The sequence below is a fragment of the Narcine bancroftii genome, chromosome 8 (genome assembly GCF_036971445.1).
Source record: "Narcine bancroftii isolate sNarBan1 chromosome 8, sNarBan1.hap1, whole genome shotgun sequence".
NCBI lineage: Eukaryota > Metazoa > Chordata > Chondrichthyes > Torpediniformes > Narcinidae > Narcine > Narcine bancroftii.
In genome coordinates this window covers 61,237,879-61,261,948 of record NC_091476.1, presented here as the reverse complement: position 1 = coordinate 61,261,948, position 24,070 = coordinate 61,237,879, and the positions used below count along the sequence as shown (strand labels likewise).

The following is a 24,070-nucleotide window of genomic DNA, read 5'->3' as shown; positions in this document are numbered from 1 at the left end:
TTAATAACTGAACAAAAAAAAATTTTGTTAGTTAAAAGTTACTCTAAGTCCTGCCTGCACATCTATGGCTGCAAGAAAGGGAAAGCCTCCAACAACTAGAAAACTGGTTTTAAAAGAAGTTGCAAGATTTGAAAAAATTTGGGCCTTCCTTGACATCGGAGCCTCGGGCTGGATTTCCTACTCCTCCATGGGTGACGAGATTAAGTGACCCCGGCGCTATCTCTGAGGGGAGCCAAAGAAGATGGCGCTGGCATCCCGAAAAAGACTGCAGAACGACAAAATTTGCAAGACCAAAAGCGCATGCGCAGAATGGATCGATCGGACTTGCAGTGGGAGACTGATAAATCCACTCTCATTAAGGTTGAATTTCAAGACCTGCTTCCTTTGTATTCGGAGGCAGAGCAAGAAACACTTTTTCATCTATTAGTGAAGTGGAGCAGGAAGAGGAAGATCAAAGAAAGCAACTGGAGGAGGAGACAGAAGAACAATATCAACAAGCTTGATTGCAGGAAGCTGTGCAGGTAAAGTTACCTGAGGTTAAAGGGCAAGGTATGGGCAGGCAACCCAGCTCAGCGTGGACATTGACGACTTCAGGGGTTTTTATGAGGCTCTAAAGGCTGTGTACGGCCCCTCACCCCAAGTCCAAAGCCCGCTGCGCAGCTCAGACGGCAAAGTCCACCTCAGCGACAAGATCTCCATCCTCAACCAATGGTTAGAACTCTTCCAATCTCTTTTCAGTGCCAACCGCTCAGTCCTGCTCCAGCTCCCTCAACAGCCGTTAAGGCTAGAGCTGGATGAGGTCCTCACCCGGGAAGAGACATATAAGGCAATTGAACAACTGAAAAGTGGCAAAGCAGCAGGTATGGATGGAATCCCCCCCAGAGGTCTGGAAGGCTGGTGGCAAAATTCTGCATGCCATACTGCATGAGTTTTTCAAGCTCTGTTGGGACCAAGGAAAGCTGCCTCAGGACCTTCGTGATGCCATCATCATCACCCTGTACAAAAACAAAGGCGAGAAATCAGACTGCTCAAACTAGAGGGGAATCACGCTGCTCTCCATTGCAGGCAAAATCTTCGCTAGGATTCTCCTAAATAGAATAATACCTAGTGTCACCAAAAATGTTCTCCCAGAATCACAATGCGGCTTTTGCGCAAACAGAGGAACTACTGACATGGTCTTTGCCCTCAGACAGCTCCAAGAAAAGTGCAGAGAACAAAACAAAGGACTCTACATCACCTTTGTGAACCTCACCAAAGCCTTCAACACCGTGAGCAGGAAAGGGCTTTGGCAAATACTAGAGTGCCTCGGATGACCCCCAAAGTTCCTCAACATGGTTATCCAACTGCACGAAAACCAACAAGGTCGGGTCAGACACAGCAATGATCTCTCTGAACCCTTCTCCATTAACAATGGCGTGAAGCAAGGCTGCATTCTCGCACCAACCCTCTTTTCAATTTTCTTCAGCATGATGATGAAACAAGCCATGAAAGACCTCAACAATGAAGATGCTATTTACATCCGGTAGCGCACGGATGGCAGTCTCTTCAATCTGAGGTGCCTGCAAGCTCACACCAAGACACAAGAGCTACTTGTCCGTGAACTACTCTTTGCAGACGATGCCGCTTTAGTTGCCCATTCAGAGCCAGCTCTTCAGCGCTTGACGTCCTGTTTTGCGGAAACTGCCAAAATGTTTGGCCTGGAAGTCAGCCTGAAGAAAACGGAGGTCCTCCATCAGCCAGCTCCCCACCATGACTACCAGCCCCCCCACATCTCCATCGGGCACACAAAACTCAAAACGGTCCACCAGTTTACCTATCTCGGCTGCACCATTTCATCGGATGCAAGGATCGACAACGAGATAGACAATAGACTCGCCAAGGCAAATAGCGCCTTTGGAAGACTACACAAAAGAGTCTGGAAAAACAACTAACTGAAAAACCTCACAAAGATTCGCGTATACAGAGCCGTTGTCATACCCACACTCCTGTTCGGCTCCGAATCATGGGTCCTCTACCGGCATCACCTACAGCTCCTAGAACGCTTCCATCAGCGCTGTCTCTGCTCCATCCTCAACATTCATTGGAGCGACTTCATCTCCAACATCGAAGTACTCGAGATGGCAGAGGCCGACAGCATCGAATCCACGCTGCTGAAGATCCAACTGCACTGGGTAGGTCACGTCTCCAGAATGGAGGACCATTGCCTTCCCAAGATCGTGTTATATGGCGAACTCTCCACTGGCCACCGTGACAGAGGAGCACCAAAGAGGAGGTACAAGGACTGCCTAAAGAAATTTCTTGCTGCCTGCCACATTGCCTGCCAGTGAGCTGATATCACCTCAAACCGTGCATCTTGGCGCCTCACAGTTCGGCGGGCAGCAACCTCCTTTGAAGAAGACCGCAGAGCCCACCTCACTGACAAAAGACAAAGGAAGAAAAACCCAACACCCAACCCCAACCAACCAATTTTCCCTTGCAACCGCTGCAACCGTGTCTGCCTGTCCCGCATCGGACTTGTCAGCCACAAAGGAGCCTGCAGCTGACGTGGACATTACCCCTCTATAAATCTTCGTCCGCGAAGCCAAGCCAAAGAAGAAGATGGGCAGGCAACTCATGAACCAGCTGCAAGCAAAGAGTCAGAAAATGGATTTACAAAATGGGTCTATTAAGCGTAATGTGAATACTCAATTTGAATTTGTTAAAGGAGAAATGAAGATAATTAAGGAGGAAATGAAGAGATATGTTAAAATGGTTGATAAAGTTAAACCGCAAGTTCAAAAAGTTGAAGAAAATTTACAAGAATATCACGATGAAGTGGATCCATATAAAGATGTGTTTAATAAATTGGAAGATTCATTTATGGTGTGGAATGTTGAGAAGAAAGAAGTTTTACAAAAAATTTATACATTAGAGAATCATAGTTGAAGAAATAATGTGAAGTTTGTTAAATTGCCAGAAGGTTTTAAAGGTCCCAATTCAGCACAATTTTTTTCAAAAATGGATCCTGGAGACTTTGGAACCTGAAATATTTCCAAATGGTCTTGAATTGGATAGAGCACATAGAGTGCTTAGAAAGAAACCATTGCTGGGTCAATTGCCGCACTCAGTTTTAATTACATGTCTTTGTTATCAAGATAAGGAGACTATTTTGAGAGTAGCTCATCAGTTTCAAGGTCCTCTGAATGTGGCCTGATAAAAAAGTATTCTTTTATGCAGATCTCAGTGTGAATGTAGTGAAAAGGAGAAAGGAATTTAATCCTGAAATGTCCATGCTCTGGAAGAAGGGCTATAAGTTTTCTTTTCACCTGAAATTCTTAATTTGTGGGGTGGGGGGAGGGGGGAATAATCAGGTGAAGTTCTTCTAAAATGAAATGGAAGCTTTATAATTTGCGAATTCTCTTCCAAATAATAAAACAGATTAATGTTGATTTATTAACCCCAGATATACCACAAATTGAGAAGATGCAAATGTCAGATAAGGAGATGTTACAGCAGGAAATTACTTGCCTTGATGACAGTGATCAAGTTAATAGAGATCTCGAAGGCACTGTTACCTGAAGATGATTAAAAAAAATTTCTTTCTGGGGGAGGCGGAGTTTTTTCCTTCTCCTTCCCTAGCTGTGGGCCACCTAGCGGTGAGAGTTGCTCCCCGCATGATTGAGGGTGGTAGTACTGACTTTTTTTTGACAGTACTTTTTTGGGGAGGGGGTTTGTATAATTTTTTTCTTTTTTTTTTCTTGATGGAGATGCCAGGTGAAGATAATGATTTTGTGATGTGGGAGGCCCAAGAGGAGAGGCAGAGGGGAGTTATGAATTTTCTGAATTTAATATAATGGCAAATAGTAAAACTCTGAATTTTTAAAGTTATAATTTTAATGGTCTTAATAGTACGATAAAAAGAAAGAGGGTGTTAGGTTATTTGAAGAAATTTAGAGTTGATATTTATTTTTTTACAGAAAACCCATCTATCTGATAAGGAACATCAAAAATTGAAAAGAGATTGGGTTAGACAAGTGGTAGCTTCAACTTTTAAAAGTTACCTGTTAAAATTCATAAAGTGATTATCGATCCTGTGGGAAGATTTGTATTAGTAAATTGTCAAATTTATTCTGAGAATTGGACTTTGATAGATATTTATGCTCTAAATATAGATGATGAAGGATCTATTAGGGATACTTTTATGTATTTAGCTGAGACATATGGAAAAAAATATTGGTAGGAGGGGATTTTAACTGTTGTCTCGATTTGGTTTTGGATAAAACAATTAAATCAGTTATTTGAGCTAAAGCAGCAAAGGCCATTTTTAATGTTATGAAAGATTTGAATTTAATAGATATTTGGAGACTAAATCCTAAAGAAAGGGACTATTCCTTTTATTCTTATTTACATAATTCTTATTCTAGGATAGATTTATTTTTAATCTCGGTGCAATTGCAAGGAAATATTATGAATGTGAATCACGAGACTAGAATTTTATCTAATTGTTCGCCACTTTTAATGATTTACTTGTTTTTGGAAATGGTTGAAAGGTTAATGGTTTAACATTGTTAAAAAGGACAGATTTTTGTGATTTTATAAGAAAGCATATTCAGGAGTTTTTAAAATTAAATTCTAATTCTGTTCTCAATAAATTTATTGTTTGGGATGCCTTAAAGTCATATTGAGACATATAATAAGTTCTACATCAACATTTAAGAAAGATTAAACAAAAGAGGTTAATCAGTTAGAAAGAGAAATACAGGATTTGGAAAATGTATTACTGAAAAAACCATACAGATGAGAAAAGATAGGAATTAATAAAGTAAAAGTTTCATTTTCTTGTGATCCAAACATATAGGACTGAAAAATTGATTGATAGAAAACTAAACAAAGATGTTATGAATTAGGAGAAAGAGCTCATAAAGTTTTAGCCTGGCAGTTAAAAACTGAGCAATTGTCTTGAATAATTAATGCTGTCAGGAACAGTTCAAAGATGATTATTTATAATCGGAGAGAAATTAATGATGTATTAAGTTTTTTTTACTCTGATTTGTATAGATCAGAATTCACTGGAGTTGAAGTTAAGATTTTTATCTCAGATAAATTTGTCTAGTTTGACATATCGAGATCAGAAAATTTTTGATGCTCCTTTTAAAATAAGAGAAATTAATGAAGTGCTTATTTCATTAGCAAATGGCAAATCTCCAGGAAAAAAATGGTTTTCCATCTGAATTTTATAAGAAATTTAAGGATCTTTTAATACCTCAGTTTATGGAGGTGCTAAAGCAGGCAACGGAATCAACGGAATTATTTTTCAACAGTGACAATTACAGTTATACCAAAGAAATATAAAGATTTGTTGAATCCTGCATCTTATCATCTGATATCTTTATTTAATGTGGATTATAAAATTGTTGCAAAAATTTTAGCAAATAGATTATTTAAATGTTTACCTAATTTAATTCATATGGATCAAATGTAAATTATCAAAAACCGGTATTCTACAGACAATATTCCAAGATTAATTAGTTTAATTAATTTAATTCAAAAATGAGAGGAATCATAGTGTAGCAGTAACTTTGGATCCTGAAAAAGCTTTTGATAGATTGGAATGGAATTTTTTGTTGAAAGTACTGGAGAAGTTTGGTATTGGTTCTACGTTTATAAATTGGGTTAAAGCTTTATATAAAAATTGTTTGACAAAAGTTATTACTGATGGACAAATATCTGCCTCTTTTCCATTAACTAGATCAAGTCGACAAGTTTGTCCTTTGTCCCTGGCTTTATTTATTTTAGCAATTGAATCTTTAGCTGAATTTATTAGACAAGATTAAGGGTATCAGTAAAAATATAAAATTAATCTGTTTACTGATGATGTTTTAGTTTATTTAACTGATCCTATAAATTCTTTGGCCCAGTTACAGATTAAATTGAATGAATATGGGGAAGTTTATGGATATAAAGTTAGTTGGAAAAAAAGTGAGATTATGCCCTTAGCTGATTATACAGATTGTAAAATGGTTACAAAATTTAGGTGGCCAGACGTAAGTATTAAATATTTAAGTATTAGAATTGATAATGATTTGAAAAAATATATATAAATTTAATTATTTATCTTTGCTTAATAGAATTGTTGCAGATTTTTAAAAAATGGAATAATTTTCCCATTACTTTAGTTGGTTGAATAAATCGTGTCAAAATTATTGTTTTTCCTAGAATTTAATATCTTTTTCAATCAATCCCTATTCCAAATCATTAAACTTTTTTAAAGGATTTAAACAATGGCGGTTAAGAAATTTTTATGGAAAGATAAAATGCCAAGGGTCTTTTTGGGAAAATTGACTTTGAATTATGAATTAGGGGGTTTACGTCTTTCTCATCTTAAGAGTTATTATAAAGCAGCTCAATTGAAATTTATAAATGTATTGTTTAGTTTAGATAATATTCCAGCTTTTATGGAATTTAATTCATTGGGATTTGAATCCCCAGGATTTTGTTTATAAATGGAACTCTAATTTGATATTTAGAAGTAGGGAATCACCCATTTTGAAATATTTGATTAAGTTGTGGAATTATATTGATAATGAAATTGCCATGAAAGGTTTAATATCTAGGAAAATGCCTCTGTCAAAACAGGCTTATTCCTTTTTCAATGGATAACCAATTTTTGAGGATTTGGAAATGGAAGGGTATTTAGAAGATTAAAGATTGTTTTGAAGATGGAAGATTTATAACATTTGAAAGAAAGAAAAAAATTTAATGTACTTAACAATATTTTATTTTGCTACTGTCAAGTTAAAGCTTTTTTATCTGACAAAATAGGTTCTATTTTGATGTTACCTTATCAAAGTGAATTAGAATTACTGATTTGTAATAGAACTGCAAATAATTTTATTTCAGAAATATATAATTTACTTCAAACTAAGGCCTCAAAAATTGGGGTGCATAAATCAAGATTAAGATGGAAAATAGATTTAAATACACAAATAAGTGAAAAGGATTAGATTGTAGTGGCCTGTGCATGGAGACACGGATCGGCCTGCAAAATGGCTGACGAACATAGTGACTGCGTGGACCTGGGGTGATACCAGCCTTCAACCCAGGTGACCTCCGCACAGCGGGAAGACGAGGAATTGTGGTGGAAGCCTCGGCCAACCCGAGGACGCAGGGCCCTGATGTTTCCCAAGGCTTTGGTGTGTGTGTGGTTTTCCCTTCGCTCCTGTAATGCAAACATGACATTGGTGACCCCGACAGGAGCAACAGGTAGTTGGACCCAAAGGTGCTGGATCAAGTGGAGCCAGTGACCATCCACGCAGCCTCTCTCAGGCTTGCAACATTCTGGGTGTGGCAGCCACATGTGTGGCTCGAGCAAGCCAAGGCTCAGTTCCAGCTTCGCCACGTCACCACAGATGACACCCATACTTCTAAGTTGTGAGCGTCTGTGATCAGGACACAGTGGCAAGGGTCGTAGATTTCCAACAGCAGCCTCTGGAGCAAGGTAAATACACAGCCCTCGAGCTACTAACCCACCCTTTCGGGCGTTCCCGGAGCGAGCGCACCCACCCGATTGATACAAATGGATGGATTGGGAGACAGGGCCCCGTCCGCCCTAATGAGCAAGATGCTCACGCTAACCAAGGGCCACAAGCCTTGTATCTCTTTGAGCAGATCTTTCTGGAGCAACTGCCCGAGGATATATGGCTCTTGCTCACAGAGAAGGACTTCAGCGACACTCGGTTGGTTGCTGCCCGGGCGGATGTGCTCTGGAGAGCAAAGAAGGACACCAGCGCGATTGTAGTCCACATCAGCAAGCCCCAAGGACAACCCTCGGCGAGATCAAGGGAAGTGAACACTCCAGGACAGCTATGCTACTATCATCAGCGATGAGATGCGGAGGCCCGTCGATGTCGCCCACACCACAGGTTTCCGGGAAACACCCTGGCCAACCATTATTAATGACAGTGGGGATTGGCTCACGTGATAGTCTCCTCCATGTCTGGTACTCATTGTCAGGCAGGCGTTTCCTGGTCGACACAGGTGCCAAAATATGTGTCCTACCTCCTGCAGGCCTTGTCACCCATAGCGGCAAGCAGGGCCCAGCACTGAGGGCAGCCAACAGCTCCTGCATTTGAACTTTTGGGACCTGCACCATCCCCCTTTGGTTCGGCAAAATCCACTTTACATGAAAATTTACCCTCACGGCAGTGGTGCAACCGCTCCTGGGGGCTGACTTCCTTCGGGCCCACTACTTGTTGGTCGACCTCAAAGGATGGCGCTTGGTGCTCTGCCTCTGGGGAAAGCCAATCTACCCCCACCTCCACAACCTGGATTCAATAACACTCTCGGACAATGAATTCGCCCGCATCTTGGCGGAGTTCCCCTTGATAGTGGTGTCACAGTTCTCTGCTGCTGAACCAAAGCATGGGGTAATGCACCACATACTGATCGAGGGGCTCCATGGTAGGGTATGCCAACACCCTCCTGAAAAGCTCAGCCTGGCAAAGGAGTTGTTTAAAAAAAATGGAGGAGCTCGGAATTGTGCAGCGCTTTGAGTCCCTGGGCCTCTTCCCTTCACATAGTGCCCAAATTAGCAAGGGGTTTGAGACCATGCGGTGACTACCACCACCTCAAAAGGCCACCATGCCCGACAGATATCCCATTACCCACATCCAAGACTTTGCCAAGGTGGACCTCATCCAGGGGTACAACTAGCTTACCCAGTTCATCCCAGGACATCCCCAAAACTGCAATCATAACCCCCTTTGGTTTGTTTGAATTTCTTCACATCCAGGATAGATCTTCCGAGATGGTGACTCCCAAGAACCTAATCCACCTCTAATCCCCCGATGATCACTGAATTGTCCATCTCTGGCTTTCCTTTCCTGAAGTCAGAACATCTCCTCCACAATCTCCATCAGTATGGAGTACCACAGGGCTGTGTTCTTAGCCCCTGCTCTACTCATTTAACACCTACGAATATGTAGTTCAATATGACAATAACACCAAATTTGCCAACGATACCATGGTAGTGGGTTGTATAAAGGAAGGCCAGCTGTCACAGCCATTAACGGCGGCTGGCCGGGTCGTTTATCTGCACGCAGGCTTGGGCCCCCTAGCGTTGATGGTCAAAACACCAAGTGGGGTGGTGTTCTTCTGGTTTGTGCTTGGGGGGTGCTTGCAGCTGATTGGGCCCTGGGCAGGCGACCTGTCTGAGGGTGGATTTGTTTTCTCATTTGATTTGCCAGAAGACGTCTGCGTGGGCTGCGACTCAGCGTCGATCTGAGAAATCCTCATCTGCCAGTAGGAACTTTTATGTCCTCAGGCATTTGTTCGAGGAAAATTTGTTGGAAAAGGAAACAGGGTCTGTGGCCCTCTAGTCGCGCCAGCATTTCACCCATGAAGGCAGATGGGGTTCTGTCTCCCAGACCATCTAGGTGTAGGAGCCTGGAGGCGTGGTGCCACGAGGAGAGGCTGAAGGTGCCGAGCAGGGAGTTTTTGAGAGCGAGATCTTTACCTTCCTCTGGTGGGTTGTGGATGAGGTCGTCCACCCTGGCCTTGGTTTCTTCATCGAGCACGCTCATGACGTGGTAGAGCATCATGGTGTCTGATGTTATGTGTCAGAGGCAAAATTGCTCTTCCCCCTGCCCGAACCAAGTGCATGTCCAGAAGGGGGGATGTTTCACCACGACCGTGTTGATTGCTGCAGAATCCATATCTGGAGGCCAGAAAACTGTCTGGACTTGCTGGGGTCACCAATGTAGCGGCTGCTACACGGATTGAAACTCACCACGACCACGTTGGGGGTTTCAAGAAACTGATTTATTTAAACTTTGCATGCTTCCCTTTAAGGGCGGAGTGAGTTCCGCACCCGCGTCGGCGGTGACATCACCACATTCGCCCAAGGTGCGCACCTTGCCCAAACCCATGCGGCACAGAGGTCCCCGACTGCGCCATCTTCTCGCGGCTGCCATGCTGGCGCATCTGTACAAGCAGGGCCAGTTATCCATGAAAATGAGCGCCACTACACAGGTCATTTTAAACAAAGTGCAACAAGTAAGTTTCGGGGTATATGTACAATGTAAAGGTTCCATTTTATTGTCACATAATACTACATTTAGAATGTAACATACCTAAAATTCTTTAACCTTGTCTACTGTGAGGAAGACAGAGAGTCACCACTTTCTCAAGCATCCTTCACAGAAATGAGGACCCAGCGAGGATGGAACTCGCAACCCTTGCTTAACGAGACCAGTGAACTAACCATTAAAAGGACATAGGTTAAAGGTGAAAGATGATATGTATCGGGGCAACATTAGGGAGAACTTCATGCAGAGATTGGAGATACGAGCTGCCAGCTGAAGTGGTGAATGAAACCAAAGTTCTGACATTTAAGAAACATTTAGTCAGGTCGAGGGGTGGAGGGGTATGAGGGATTTGCTCCAAGTGCATGTACTAGACAGATTGGTGGGTGGGTGGGAGGGGTATGGAGTATTTGGTCTAGGTGCAGGTACTAGGCAGCTCGATGGGTGGGAGGGGTGTGGGGGATTAGGTCTCAGTGCAGGTATGAGGCAGATCTGTGGGTAGGAGGGGTATGGGGGCTTTGGTCCAGGTGCACGTACTAGGTAGATCGGTGGGTGTGAGGGGTATGGGGGATTTGGTCTAGGTGCAGGTAGTAGGCAGATCGATGGGTGGGAGGGGTATGGAGGATTTGGTCCAGGTGCATGTACTAGACAGATTGGTGGGTGGGTAGGGGTATGGGAGATTTGGACTAGGTGCAGGTACTAAGCAGATCGATGGGTGGGAGGGGTATGGGGGATATGGTCATTACAGGTACTAGGCAGATCGGTGGGTGGGAGGGGTATGGGGGATTTGGTATAGGTGCAGGTACAAGGTGGATTGGTGGGTGGGAGAGGTATGGGGGCTTTGTTCGAGGTGCAGAAATTTGGCAGTTCGGTGGGTGGTAGGGGTACGGGGATTTGGTCGAGGTGCAGGTACATAGCATGTCGGAGCGTGGGAGGGGTATGGGGGATTTGGTCCAGGTGTAGGCACTAGGCAGATCGATGGGTGGGAGGGGTATGGGGGATTTAGATGTTGCAGGTACTAGGCAGATCAATGGGTAGGAGGGGTATGTGGGATTTGGCCTAGGTGCAGATACTGGGCAGATCGGTAGGTGGGAGGGATATGGAGGGATATGGCGCATTTGCTCCAGATGCATGTACTAGGGTGTGAGGGGTATGGGGGATTTGGTCTAGGTGCAGGTACTAGGCAGCTTGATGGGTGGGAAGGGGATGGGGGATTTGGTCCAGGTGCACATACTAGGCAGATCGGTGGGTGGGTAGGGGTATGGGAGATTTGGACTAGGTGCAGATACTAAGCAGATTCATGGGTGGGAGGGGTATGGGGGATTTTGTCATTGCAGGTACTAGGCAGATCGGTAGGTGGGAGGGGGATGGGGGATTTGGTCAAGGTGCAGGTACTAAGCAGATCGATGGGTGGGAGGGGGATGGGGGATTTGGTCTAGGTGCAGGTACTAGGCAGATCGGTGGGTGGGTAGGGGTATGAGAGATTTGGACTAGGTACGGGTACTAAGCAGATCCATGGGTGGGAGGGGTATGGGGGATTTGGTCTAGATACACGTAGTAGGCAGGTTGTTGGGAGGGAGTGGTATGGGGGATTTGGTCAAGGTGCAGGTACTAAGCAGATCGATGGGTGGGATGGGTATGGATGATTTGGTCGTTGTAGGTACTAGGCAGATTGGTGGGTGGGAGGGGTAAGGGGTTTTGGTATAGGCGCAGGTTCTAGGTGGATTGGTGGGTGGGAAGGGTATGGGGGCTTTGTTCGAGGTGCTGCAATTCGGAAGTTCGGTGGGTGGTAGGGTTATGGGGGATTTGGTCGAGGTGCAGGTACTAGGGAGATTGTTGGGTGGAGGGGTATGGGGGATTTTGTCTAGGTGTAGGTACTAGGCAGATCGATGGGTGGGAGGGGAATGGGGGATTTGGTCTAGGTGCATGTACTAGGCAGATCGGTGGGTGGGTAAGGGTATGAGAGATTTGGACTAGGTACAGGCACTAAGCAGATCCATGGGTGGGAGGGGTATGGGGGATTTGGTCTAGATACACGTAGTAGGCAGGTTGTTGGGAGGGAGGGGTATGGGGGATTTGGTCAAGGTGCAGGTACTAAGCAGATCGATGGGTGGGATGGGTATGGATGATTTGGTCATTGTAGGTACTAGGCAGATTGGTGGGTGGGAGGGGTATGGGGTTTTGGTATAGGCGCAGGTTCTAGGTGGATTGGTGGGTGGGAAGGGTATGGGGGCTTTGTTCGAGGTGCTGCAATTCGGAGGTTTGGTGGCTGGTAGGGTTATGGGGAATTTGGTCGAGGTGCAGGTACTAGGGAGATTGTTGGGTGGAGGGGTATGGGGGATTTTTTCTAGGTGTAGGTACTAGGCAGATCGATGGGTGGGAGGGGTATGGGGGATTTGGTCGGTGCAGGTACTTGGCAGATAAATGGGTGGGTGGGGTATAGGGGATTTGGCCTAGGTGCAGATACTGGGCAGATTGGTAGGTGGGAGGGGTATGGGGGCTTTGGTCTCAGTGCAGGTACTAGGCAGGACAGTGGGTGGTAGGGGTATGGGGGATTTGGTCAAGGTGCAGGTACTAGGGAGATTGTTGGATGGAGAGTTTTCGAGGATTTGGTCTAGGTGAAGGTATTAGGCAAATCGATGGGTGGGTGGGGTGTGGGGGATTTGGCCTCGGTGCAGGTGCAAGGCAAATCGGTGGGAGGGAGCTGTATGGGGAATTTGGACTAGGTGCAGATACTAGACAGCTTGATGGGTGGGAGGGTTATGGGGAATTCTGTCTCCATGCAGGTACTAGGTAGATCGGTGGGTGTGAGGACTATGGGGGACATGGCCAAGTTGCAGTTACAAGGCAGGTGGATGGGTTGGAGGGGTATGGAAGATTTGATCTAGGTGCAGGTAATAGGCAGCTCGATGGGTGGGAGGGGTATTGGGGTTTTAGTCCAGGTGCACGTACTAGGCAAATTGGTGGGTCGGAGGGGTATGGGGAATTTTGTCGAGGTGCAGGTAGTACGGAGATCACTGGGTGGGAGGGGTATGGGGATTTGGACTAGGTGGAGGTACTAGGAAGACCAATGGGTGGGAGGGGTATGGGGTATTTGTTCTCAGTGCAGATACTGGGCAGATTGGAGAGAAAAGGAGAGAAAAGGAGAGAGGAGAAGGACAGAAAAGAAAAGAGTCCGGGGCAGGTAAGAAAACTTTTTAAAAAGTCTCTTACCAGGGTCTGCGGGGAGGAGTCGGCGTCGGATGCGGCCATTGGTCGAGCGAGCGTACAGGAGAGTGTGACGGGAAGGTAAGGTCTTTTTAAAGACTCTTACTGGGGACAGAGCCTAGCAGTAGGAAGAGGAGAGGAGAGGAGAGGAGAGGAGAGGAGAGAAGAGGAGAGAAAAGGAGAGAGGAGAAGGACAGAAAAGAAAAGATTCCGGGGCAGGTAAGAAAACTTTTTAAAAAGTCTCTTACCAGGGTCTGCGGGGAGGAGTCGGCGTCGGATGCGGCCATTGGTCGAGCGAGCGTACAGGAGAGTGTGACGGGAAGGTAAGGTCTTTTTAAAGACTCTTACTGGGGACAGAGCCTAGCAGTAGGAAGAGGAGAGGAGAGGAGAGGAGAGGAGAGGAGAGAAGAGGAGAGAAAAGGAGAGAGGAGAAGGACAGAAAAGAAAAGATTCCGGGGCAGGTAAGAAAACTTTTTAAAAAGTCTCTTACCAGGGTCTGCGGGGAGGATTCGGCTCGGAGGCGGCCATTGGTCGAGCGAGCGTACAGGAGAGTGTGTAGGGGTTAATTGGTAAAAGGCCAATAAATAAGAGGGACAGCGAGTGAGTGGCCCAGTGAAGGAGTGGAACTTCCAGGCTTTGGCTCATCAGGCTTCGGCGAAAGCAGGCAGAGAGAAAGCTAAGATAGTCTTTATTACTACTTCATTGGGGTAAGGGATGAGTGTTAAGGCTGTGTGTTGTCGGGAGTGCCGGATGTGGGAGGTCTTGGAGTCTTCCAGACTCCCGGATGTCCATATCTGCACTAGGTGTGTCGAGCTGCAGATTGTCAGGGACTGTGTTAGGGAACTAGAGCTGCAGCTCGATGACCTCAGGCTGGTTAGGGAAACAGAGGTAGTCATAGACAGGAGTTACAGCCAGGTGGTCACGCCAGGGCCACGGGAGGATGAAAGGTGGGTAACTGTTAGGAGAGGGACAAAAGAACATAAGGTGCCAGAGACGAGCCCTGTGAATGTAACCCTCAGCAATAAGTACGCCTCTTTGAGCACTGTTGAAGGGGACATCAAGGTTGGGGGGGAGTGACAGTGGCTGTGCCTCTGGCACGAGGTCGGCCCCTGTAGCTCAGAAAGGGAGGGAAAGGAAAAGGAGGGCAATTGTGGTAGGAGACTCCATAGTTAAGAGGACGGATAGGGGATTCTGCGGACGCAGCAAGGAGAACCAGATGGTGGTTTGCCTCCCTGGTGCCAGGGTCCGGGATGTTGCTGCTCGTGTCCCAGATATCCTAAAGTGGGAGGGACAGGAGCCAGAGGTCGTGGTACATGTAGGTACCAATGACATAGGGAGAATTAGAGAAGAGGTCCTAAAAAGTGAGTACAGGCAGTTAGGTAGGGAGTTAAAAAGAAGGACCACAAAGGGGGTAATCTCTGGATTACTCCCTGTGCCACGTGACAGTATGAATAGAAATAGAATGAGGTGGAGGATTAACACGTGGCTGAAGGGGTGAAGTAAGGGGCAGGGTTTTAAGTTTCTGGATAACTGGGACCTTTTTTGGGGGAGATGTGACCTGTACAGTAAGGACGGGTTACACTTAAATCCCAGGGGGACCAGAATCCTGGCAGAGGTATTTGCTAGGGCTACTCAGGATCCTTTAAACTAGAATGGTTGGGGGGAGGGAACAAAATAGTACAGAGCAGTAAGGAGAAGGTTAGAATGCAAACAAAGAAAGTTTGTAGTAAGTATTTGAATATGGATGGGCAGGTGATAGAGAAGGGAAATGCTCTGGAAGAAGATGAAGGGCAATTGGCAGGAAAAGTAAATAATGTTGTTCTTAAAGATGAGGGAAAAAAGGGATTAAAAATTGGGAAATCTCTGAAATTCATATATTTTAATGCCAGGAGTATTGCAAAAAAGGTGGATGAGCTGAAGGTGTAGATTGATACTTGGAAGTATGATGTGGTAGCGATTAGTGAGACATGGTTGCAGGAGGGATGTGATTGGCAACTGAATATCCCTGGGTTTCGTTGTTTTAGGTGTGATAGAGTCGGAGGGGCAAGAGGAGGTGGGGTTGCATTGCTTGTCAGGGAAAATATTACAGCGGTGCCTAGGAAGGATAGATTAGAGGGCACATCCACGGAGGCTATTTGGGTGGAACTGAGGAGTGGGAAAGGAGAGGTTACACTTGTCCCCGGAGGGGACCGAGACCTAGAGGAGCAAATCTGTAGGGAGATAGTAGATATTTGTGATAAGCACAGGGTTGTAATTATGGGAGATTTTAATTTTCCACATATAGATTGGGAAACACATTCTGTGAAAGGACTGGATGGGTTAGAGTTTGTGAAATGTGTGCAAGATAGTTTTTTACAACAATTTGTAGAGGTGTCGACCAGAGAAGGAGCAGTGTTAGATCTACTGTTGGCAAATGGGATGGGTCAAGTGGCGGAGGTTAGTGTTGGCGAGCACTTCGGGTCCAGTGATCATAATGCCATCAGCTTCAATGTCATTATGGAAAGAGAGAAATCAGGGCCAACGATTGAGGTTTTTGATTGGGGAAAAGCTAGATTTGAGGAGATGAGAAAGGACTTGCAGGGTGTGCATTGGGACAATTTGTTTTATGGGCAGGATGTAGTAGAGAGATGGAAGTCTTTTAAAGATCAGATTTTGAGAGTGCAAAAGCTTTATGTTCCTGTTAGGTTAAAAGGAGGGGCAAAAGGTTTGAGAGAGCCGTGGTTTTCAAGGAATATTGGAAACTTGGTTCGAAGAAAAAGGGAGGCGTACATTAGATATAAGAAGCATGGAGTTAAGGAGATGTTTGAAAGATACATTGAATGTAAGAGGAATCTTAAGAGAGGAATTAGGAAAGCTAAAAGAAGGTACGAGAAAACTATGGCAAGCAGGGTGAAAATTAATCCAAAAGGGTTCTACAAATATGTTAATGGTAAGAGGAAAGCTAGAGACAAAATTGGTCCCTTAGAAAATCAGAGCGGAAAACTGTGTGTGGAGCCTAGAGAAATGGGGGAGATATTGAACAGTTTCTTTTCTTCGGTATTCACTAAGGAGAAGGATATTGGTAGATGTGAGATAAAAAAAAGCAAATTGGGTAAATATGGGGAATATAGAGATTACAAAAGGTGTAGTTTTGAAGAATATAAAGGTGGATAAGTCTCCGGGACCAGACGGGATCTTCCCCAGGACATTGAGAGAAGTGAAGGAGGAAATAGCAGAGGCTCTGGCGGTAATTTTCCAAATGTCATTAGATATGGGGATAGTGCCGGAGGATTGGCGCATTGCGCATGTGGTTCCGTTATTTAAAAAGGGTTCAAGGAGGAAGCCTGGCAACTATCGGCCTGTAAGTTTGACGTCTGTGGTAGGTAAATTAATGGAGAAAATTCTTAGAGATAGTACTTATAAACATCTGGATAGACAGGGTCTGATCAGGAGCACTCAACATGGATTTGTGGGAGGAAGGTCATGTTTGACCAATCTGATTGAATTTTTTGAAGAGGTGACTAGGAATGTGGATGAGGGTAGCGCAGTGGATATTGTCTATATGGACTTCAGTAAGGTCTTCGATAAGGTACCACATGGAAGGTTAGTTAGGAAGGTGCAGTCTTTAGGTATAAATTTTAAGATAGTCAAATGGATTGAACATTGGCTGAAAGGGAGAGGCCAGAGAGTGGTAGTGGATAATTGTCTGTCAGGTTGGAGGCCAGTGACCAGTGGTGTGCCTCAAGGATCTGTATTGGGCCCATTGTTGTTCGTTATATACATTAATGATCTAGATGATGGGGTGGTGAATTGGATTAGTAAATATGCAGACGATACTAAGATAGGTGGAATAGTGGATAATGAAGAAGGTTTTCAAGGATTGCAGAGGGATTTGGGCTGCTTAGAAAAGTGGGCTGAAAAATGGCAGATGGAATTTAATTCTGATAAGTGTGAGGTGCTTCATTTTGGTAAGAAGAATCAGAATAGGACATATGTGGTAAATGGGAGAGCATTGAGGAATACAGAAGAGCAGAAAGATTTAGGAGTAACGGTACATCGTTCCCTGAAGGTAGAAACTCACGTGAATAGGGTGGTGAAGAAGGCTTTTAGTATGCTGGCCTTTATCAATCATTGCATGGAATATAGGAGTTGGGAGGTGATGTTGAGATTGTATAAGACGTTGGTGCAGCCTAATTTGGAGTTCTGTGTGCAGTTCTGGTCGCCTAATTATAGGAAGGATATAAACAGAGTGGAGAGAGTGCAAAGAAGGTTTACCAGAATGTTACCTGGGTTTAAGTATCTAGAGTATAGGGAGAGATTGGACAGATTAGGTCTTTATTCTTTGGAGCGTAGAAGGTTGAGAGGGGATTTGATAGAAGTATTTAAGATTATGAAAGGGATAGACAGAGTTGATGTGGATAGACTATTTCCGTTAAGAGGAGGAAAGATTAAAACAAGAGGACATGAGTTAAGAATTAAGGGGCAGAGGTTTAGAGGTAACATGAGGGGGAATTTCTTTACTCAGAGAGTGGTAGCCATGTGGAATGATCTTCCGGGAGAAATAGTGGCGGCGGAGTCAATTGTATTATTTAAGAAAAGGTTGGACAGGTATATGGATGAAAAGAAGATGGAGGGTTATGGGCATTGTGCAGGGAGGTGGGACCAGATAGGGGTGTTTGGTTCGGTGCGGACTAGAAGGGCCTAATGGCCTGTTTCCGTGCTGTAATTTTTATATGTTATATATGTTATAGATTGGTAGGTGGTAGGGGTATGGGGGATTTTGTCTCGGTGCAGGCACTAAGCAGATCGATGGATGGGAGGGGATGGGGTATTTGGTCTAGGTGCAGGTACTAGGCAGATTGGTGGGTTGGAGGGGTATGTGGGATTTGGTCCAGGAGCACGTACCAGGCAGATCAGTGGGTGGGATGGCTATGGGGGATTGGCTCTCGGTGCAGGTACTCGGCAGCTTGATGGGAGGGAGGGGTATGGGGGATTTCGTCTAGGTGCAGGCACTAAGCAGATCGATGGGTGGGAGGGGGATGGGGGATTTGGTCTAGGTGCAGGCACTAAGCAGATCGATGGGAGGGAGGGGTATGGGGGATTTGGTCTAGGTGCAGGCACTAAGCAGATCGATGGGTGGGAGGGGGATGGGGGATTTGGTCTAGGTGCAGATACTGGGAAAATCGGTAGGTGGGAGGGGTATGGGGGCTTTGGTCTCGGTGCAGGTACTAGGCAGTACAGTGGGTGGTAGGGGTATGGGGGATTTGGTCGAGGTGCAAGTACTAGGGAGATTGTTGGGTGGAGGGATATTTGGAATTTGGTCGAGGTGCAGGTGCTAGGCAGGTCTGAGCATGGGAGTGATATGCGGTATTTGGTTTAGGTGAAGGTACTAGGCAGATCGATGGGTGGGTGGGGTATGGGGGATTTGGCCTTGGTGCAGGTGCAAGGCAAATCGGTGGGTGGGAGCTGTATGGGGAATTTGGTCTAGGTGCAGATACTAGGCAGATTGGTGGGTGGGAGGGTTATGGGGAATTTTGTCTCCGAGCAGGTACTAGGTAGATCGGTAGGTAGGAGGGGTATGGGGGCTTTTTTCGAGGTGCAGGAAGTTAGCAGAACAGGGGGGGAGGGGTATGGGTGATTTGGTCTAGCTGCAGATAGTAGGCAGATTGGTGGGTTGGAGGGGTATGTGGGATTTGGTCCAGGAGCACGTACCAGGCAGTTCGGTGGGTGGGATGGGTATGGGGGTTTTGGACTCGGTGCAGGTACTCGACAGCTTGATGGGAAGGAGGGGAATGGGGGATTTGGTCTAGGTCCAGGAATTCAGTAGAACAGGGGGGAGGATATGGGTGATTTAGTCTAGCTGCAGATACTAGGCAGATTGGTGGGATGGAGGGGAATGGTGGATTTGGTCAAGGTGCAGGTTTTAGGCAGGTCAGTGAGCGGGTGGGGTAAGGCGATTTGGTCTTGGTGCAGGTGCTCAGCAGATAGTTGGGTTTTAGGGGTATGGGGGATTTGATCGAGGTGCTTGTACTACACTGATTGGTAGGTGGGAGAGGTATGGGGGAGTTGGCCTAGGTGCAGGTATTAGGCACATCGGTGGGTGGGAGTGGTATGAGGGATTTGGTCTAGGTGCTTGTACTGGGCAGATCATTGGGTGGTGCTCTATGGGGAATTTGGCCTAGCTCTAGGTACAAGACAGGTCGGGAGTTGGGAGAGATATGGGAGTGTTGGTCTAGGTGCAGGTATTAGGCAGATCGGTGAGTGGGAGTGGTATTTGGGATTTGGTCTAGGTGCAGGTACTAGGCAAATTGGTGCGTGGGAGGTGTATGGGGGATTTTGTCTAGATGCAGGTACTAGTCAGATCGGTGGGTGGGATTATTTGGGGGATTTGGTCTCCCTGCAGGTTCTAGGCAGATCGGTGGGTGGGAGATGTATTTGGGGTTTGGTCTTGGTGCAGGTACTAAGCAGATAGATGGGTGGGAGAGGTATGGGGGATTTTGTCTAGGTGCAGGTACTAGGCAGTTTGATGGATGGGAGAGGTATGGGGGATTTTGTCTAGGTGCAGGTACTAGGCAGATCGTTGTGTGGGATGGGTATGGTGGATTTGGTCTAGGTGAATGGATGAGTCAAATCGGTGGGTGGGAGGGTTTTGGAGTTTTTGTGTATGCGCAGGTACTTGCCAGATCGATGGGTGGGAGGGGTATGGGGATTTGTTCAAGGTTAATGTACGAGGCAGATCGGTGGGTGGGATGGGTGTGCGGGATTTCATCTAGGTGCAGGTACTAGGCAGTTTGATGGGTGGGAGGGGTATTGGGGATTTGGTCTAGGTGCAGGTACTAGGCAGATCAGTGGGTGGGACGGGTATGGGGGATTTGGTCTTGGTGCAGGTACTAGGCAGATGGTTGGGTAATAAGGGTATGGGGGATTTGGTCTAGGTGCAGGTACTAGGCAGATCGGTGGGTGCGAGGACTATGGGGGATTTGGTCAAGGTGCAGGTGTTTGGCAGGTCAGTGAGTGGGTGTGGTAAGGGGATTTGGTCGAGGTTCAGGTACTACTCAGATTGGAGGTTAGGAGGGATATGTGGGATTTCGTCTAGGTGCAGGTACTCAGCAGATCGTTGAGTGGTAGGGGTATGTGGGATTTGGTCTAGGTTCTTATACTGGGCAGATCGTTGGGTGGTGCTCTATGGGGAATTTGGTCTAGCTCTAGGTACAAGACAGGTCAGTAGTTGGGAGAGGTATGGGGGAGCTGGTCTAGCTGCAGATACTAGGGAGATCGGTGGGTGGGAGGGTTATGGGAATTTAGTCTCCGTGCAGGTACTAGATAGATCGGTGGGTGCGAGAACTATGGGGGATATGGTCAAGGTGCAGTTACTAGGCAGGTGGATGGGTTGGAGCTATATGTGGGATTTGGTCTAGGTGCCGGTACTCGGCCAATCGATGGGTGGGGGATTTAGTCTAGGTGCAGGTACTATGCAAATCGGTAGGTGGGAGGGGCATGGGGGTTTTGGTCTAGTTGCATGTACTCGGCGGGTCAGTGGGTGGGAGGGGTACAGGTGCAGGTACTCAGCAGATGGTTGGATGGTAGGGCTATGGGGGATTTGGTCAAGGTGCTTGTACTAGGAAGATCGTTAGGTGGGGCACTATGGGGTATTTGGTCTAGCTGGAGTTACTGGACAGAATGGTAGGTGGGAAAGGAATGGGGGATTTGGTCTCTGCAGGTATTAGGCAGATCCGTGGGTGGCTGGGTTATGAGAAATGTGGTCTAGGTGCAAGTACTAAGCAGATCGATGGGTGGGAGGGTTATGGGGGATTTAGTCTACGTGCATGTTCTAGGCTGATCGGTGGATGCGAGGTGTATGAGGAGTCAAGGTGCAGGTACTTGGCAAGTCCATGCGTGGGAGGGGTATTGGAGATTTGGTCAAGGCCCAGTTACTAGTCAGGTCGGTGGGCGGATGGGGTATGTGGATTTCGTCTCGGTGCAGGTACTAGGCCGTTTGGTGAGTTGGGATGGTATGGGGGATTAGGTCTACGTGCAGGTACTCTGCAGAGCAATGAGTTGGAGGGGTATGGGGATTTGGTCTCAGTGGAGGTAATAGCCAGATTGGTGGGTGGGAGGGTTGTGGGGGATTTGGTCCAGGTGCAGGTACTAGGCAGATAGGTAGATGGTAGGGGTATGGAGGATTTGGTCTAGGTGCAGGTACTAGGTAGATCGGTGGGTTGTAGAGGAATGGAGGAGTTGGTCCAGGTGCAGGTCCTAGGCAGATCGGTATGTGGGAGAGTTATGGGGGATTTGGTCCTGGTGCAGATACTCTGCAGAGCAGTGAGTTGGAGGGGTATGTGGATTTGGTCTTGGTGGTGGTACTAGCCAGATCGGTGGGTTGGAAGGTTATTGGGGATTTAGTCTACGTGCATGTACTAGGCAGATCAATGGATGGGAGGGGTATGGGGGATTTGGTCTAAGTGCAGGTACAAGGCAGATCGGTGGGTGGCAGAGGAATGGAGGATTTGGTCCAGGTGCAGGACCATGGGTGGGTGGAATATTGGGGATTTGGTGTAGGTGCTTGTACTATGCAGATTGGTGGGTGGGGCACTATGCGGGATTTGGTCTTGCTGCAGGTATTAGACAGATGGTTGGGTAGTAGGGGAATGGGGGATTTGGTCTAGGTGCAGGTACTAGGCAGTTGGGAGGGTTGGTGGGTTATGGGGAATTTAGTTTCTGTGCAAGGACTGCCTAAAGAAATCTCTTGGTGCCTGCCACATTGACCACCGCCAGTGGGCTGATAACGCCTCAAACCGTGCATCTTGGCGCCTCACAGTTTGGCGGGCAGCAGCCTCCTTTGAAGAAGACCGCAGAGCCCACCTCACTGACAAAAGGCAAAGGAGGAAAAACCCAACACCCAACCCCAACCAACCAATTTTCCCTTGCAACCGCTGCAATCGTGTCTGCCTGTCCCGCATCGGACTGGTCAGCCACAAACGAGCCTGCAGCTGACGTGGACTTTTTACCCCCTCCATAAATCTTCGTCCGCGAAGCCAAGCCAAAGAAGAAGTTTCTGTGCAGGTACTAGGCAGATCGGTGGGTGCGAGGACTATGGGGGATTTGGTCAAGGTGCAGGTGTTTGGCAGGTCAGTGAGTGGGTGTGGTAAGGGGATTTGATCGAGGTTCAGGTACTCCTCAGATAGGAGGTTAGGAGGGATATGTGGGATTTCGTCTAGGTGCACGTACTCAGCAGATCGTTGAGTGGTAGGGGTATGTGGGATTTGGTCTATGTGCTTGTATTGGGCAGATCGTTGGGATGTGCTCTATGGAGAATTTCGTCTAGCTCTAGGTACCATACAGGTCGGTAGTTGGGAGAGGTATGGGAGTGTTGGTTTAGGTGCAGGTATTAGGCAGATCAGTGGGTGGGAGTGGTATTTGGGATTTGATCTAGGTGCAGGTACTAGGCAGATTGGTGGGTGGGAGGTGTATGGGGTATTTTGTCTAGGTGCAGGTACTAGTCAGATTGGTGGTTGGGATTATTTGGGGGATTTGGTCTCCGTGCAGGTTCTTGGCAGATCGGTGGGTGGGAGATGTATTTGGGGTTTGGTCTTGGTGCAGGTACTAGGCAGATAGATGTGTGGGAGGGGTATGGGGGAATTTGGTCTAGGTGCAGGTACTAGGCAGTTTGGTGGGTGGGAGAGGTATGGGGGATTTTGTCCAGGTGTAGGTAGTAGGGAGCTTGATTGGTGGGAGGGGTATTTGGGATTTGGTATAGGTGCACGTACTAGGCAGATCGGTGGGTGGGAGGGGTATGTGGGTTTTCGTCAAGGTGCAGGTACTCGGCAGATAGGTTGGGGAGAAGGGTATGAGGGTTTAGTCCAGGTTCAGGTACTCAGCAGATCATTGAGTGGTAGGGGTATGGGGAATTTGGTCTAGGTGCTTGTACTGGTCAGATCGTTGGGTGGTACTCTATGGGGAATTTGGTCTAGCTCCAGGTACTAGACAGGTCGGTAGTTGGGAGAGGTATGGGTTTGCTGGTCTAGCTGCAGATACTAGGGAGATCGGTGGGTGGGAGGGTTATGGGGAATTTAGTCTCCGTGCAGGTACTAGAGAGATCGGTGGGTGCTTGGACTATGGGGGATATGGTCAAGGTGCAGTTACTAGGCAGGTGGATGGGTTGGAGGGATATGTGGGATTTGGTCTAGGTGCCGGTACTCGGCCGATCGATGGGTGGGTTATGGGGGATTTAGTCGAGGTGCAGGTAGTATGGAAATCGGTAGCTGGGAGGGATATGGGGATTTTGGTCTAGTTGCATGTACTCGGCGGGTCAGTGGGTGGGAGGGGTATGGGAGATTTGGTCTCGGAGGTGGTACTAGCCAGATCGGTGGGTGGGAGGGTTATGGGGGATTTAGTCTATGTGCAGGTATTATGTAGATCGGTGGGTGGTAGAGGAATGGAGGTTTTGGTGCAGGTGCAGGTACAAGGCAGATCGGTGTGTGGGAGAGTTATGGGGGATTTAGTCTAGGTGCAGGGCCATGGGTGGGTGTAATATTGGGGATTTGGTGTAGGTGCTTGTACTAGGCAGATCGTTGGGTGGGGCACTAAGGGGGATTTGGTCTTGCTGCCCGTACTTGACAGATGGTTGTGTAGTAGGGGTATGGGGGAATTTGGTCTAGGTGCAGGCACCTGACGGATCGGTTGGTGGGACGGGTATGGGGGAGTTGGTCTATGTGCAGGTATTATGTAGATCGTTGATTGGGAGGAGTGTGTGGGATGTGGTCTAGATGCAATTACTAGGGCGATTGTTGTGTGGGAAGGGTATGGGGGATTTGGTCCAGCTG

General features: G+C 46.9%; 1 protein-coding gene across 7 annotated transcripts in view; it reads left to right on the top strand.

Annotated features, from left to right (window-relative positions):
• Positions 1-24,070, top strand: part of LOC138741763 (membrane-anchored junction protein) — a 204,299-nt gene that overhangs the window by 133,581 nt on the left and 46,648 nt on the right. For 6 of the 7 annotated variants that reach the window (XM_069896050.1, XM_069896051.1, XM_069896049.1 and 3 more), the window contains exon 9: positions 9,829-10,032. The exons of the other annotated variant lie outside the window; for it this stretch is intronic. In XM_069896050.1, coding sequence (XP_069752151.1) covers positions 9,829-10,032 — 204 coding nt within the window. The remainder of the gene's footprint in view (positions 1-9,828; positions 10,033-24,070) is intronic. 7 annotated transcript variants of the gene reach the window in all.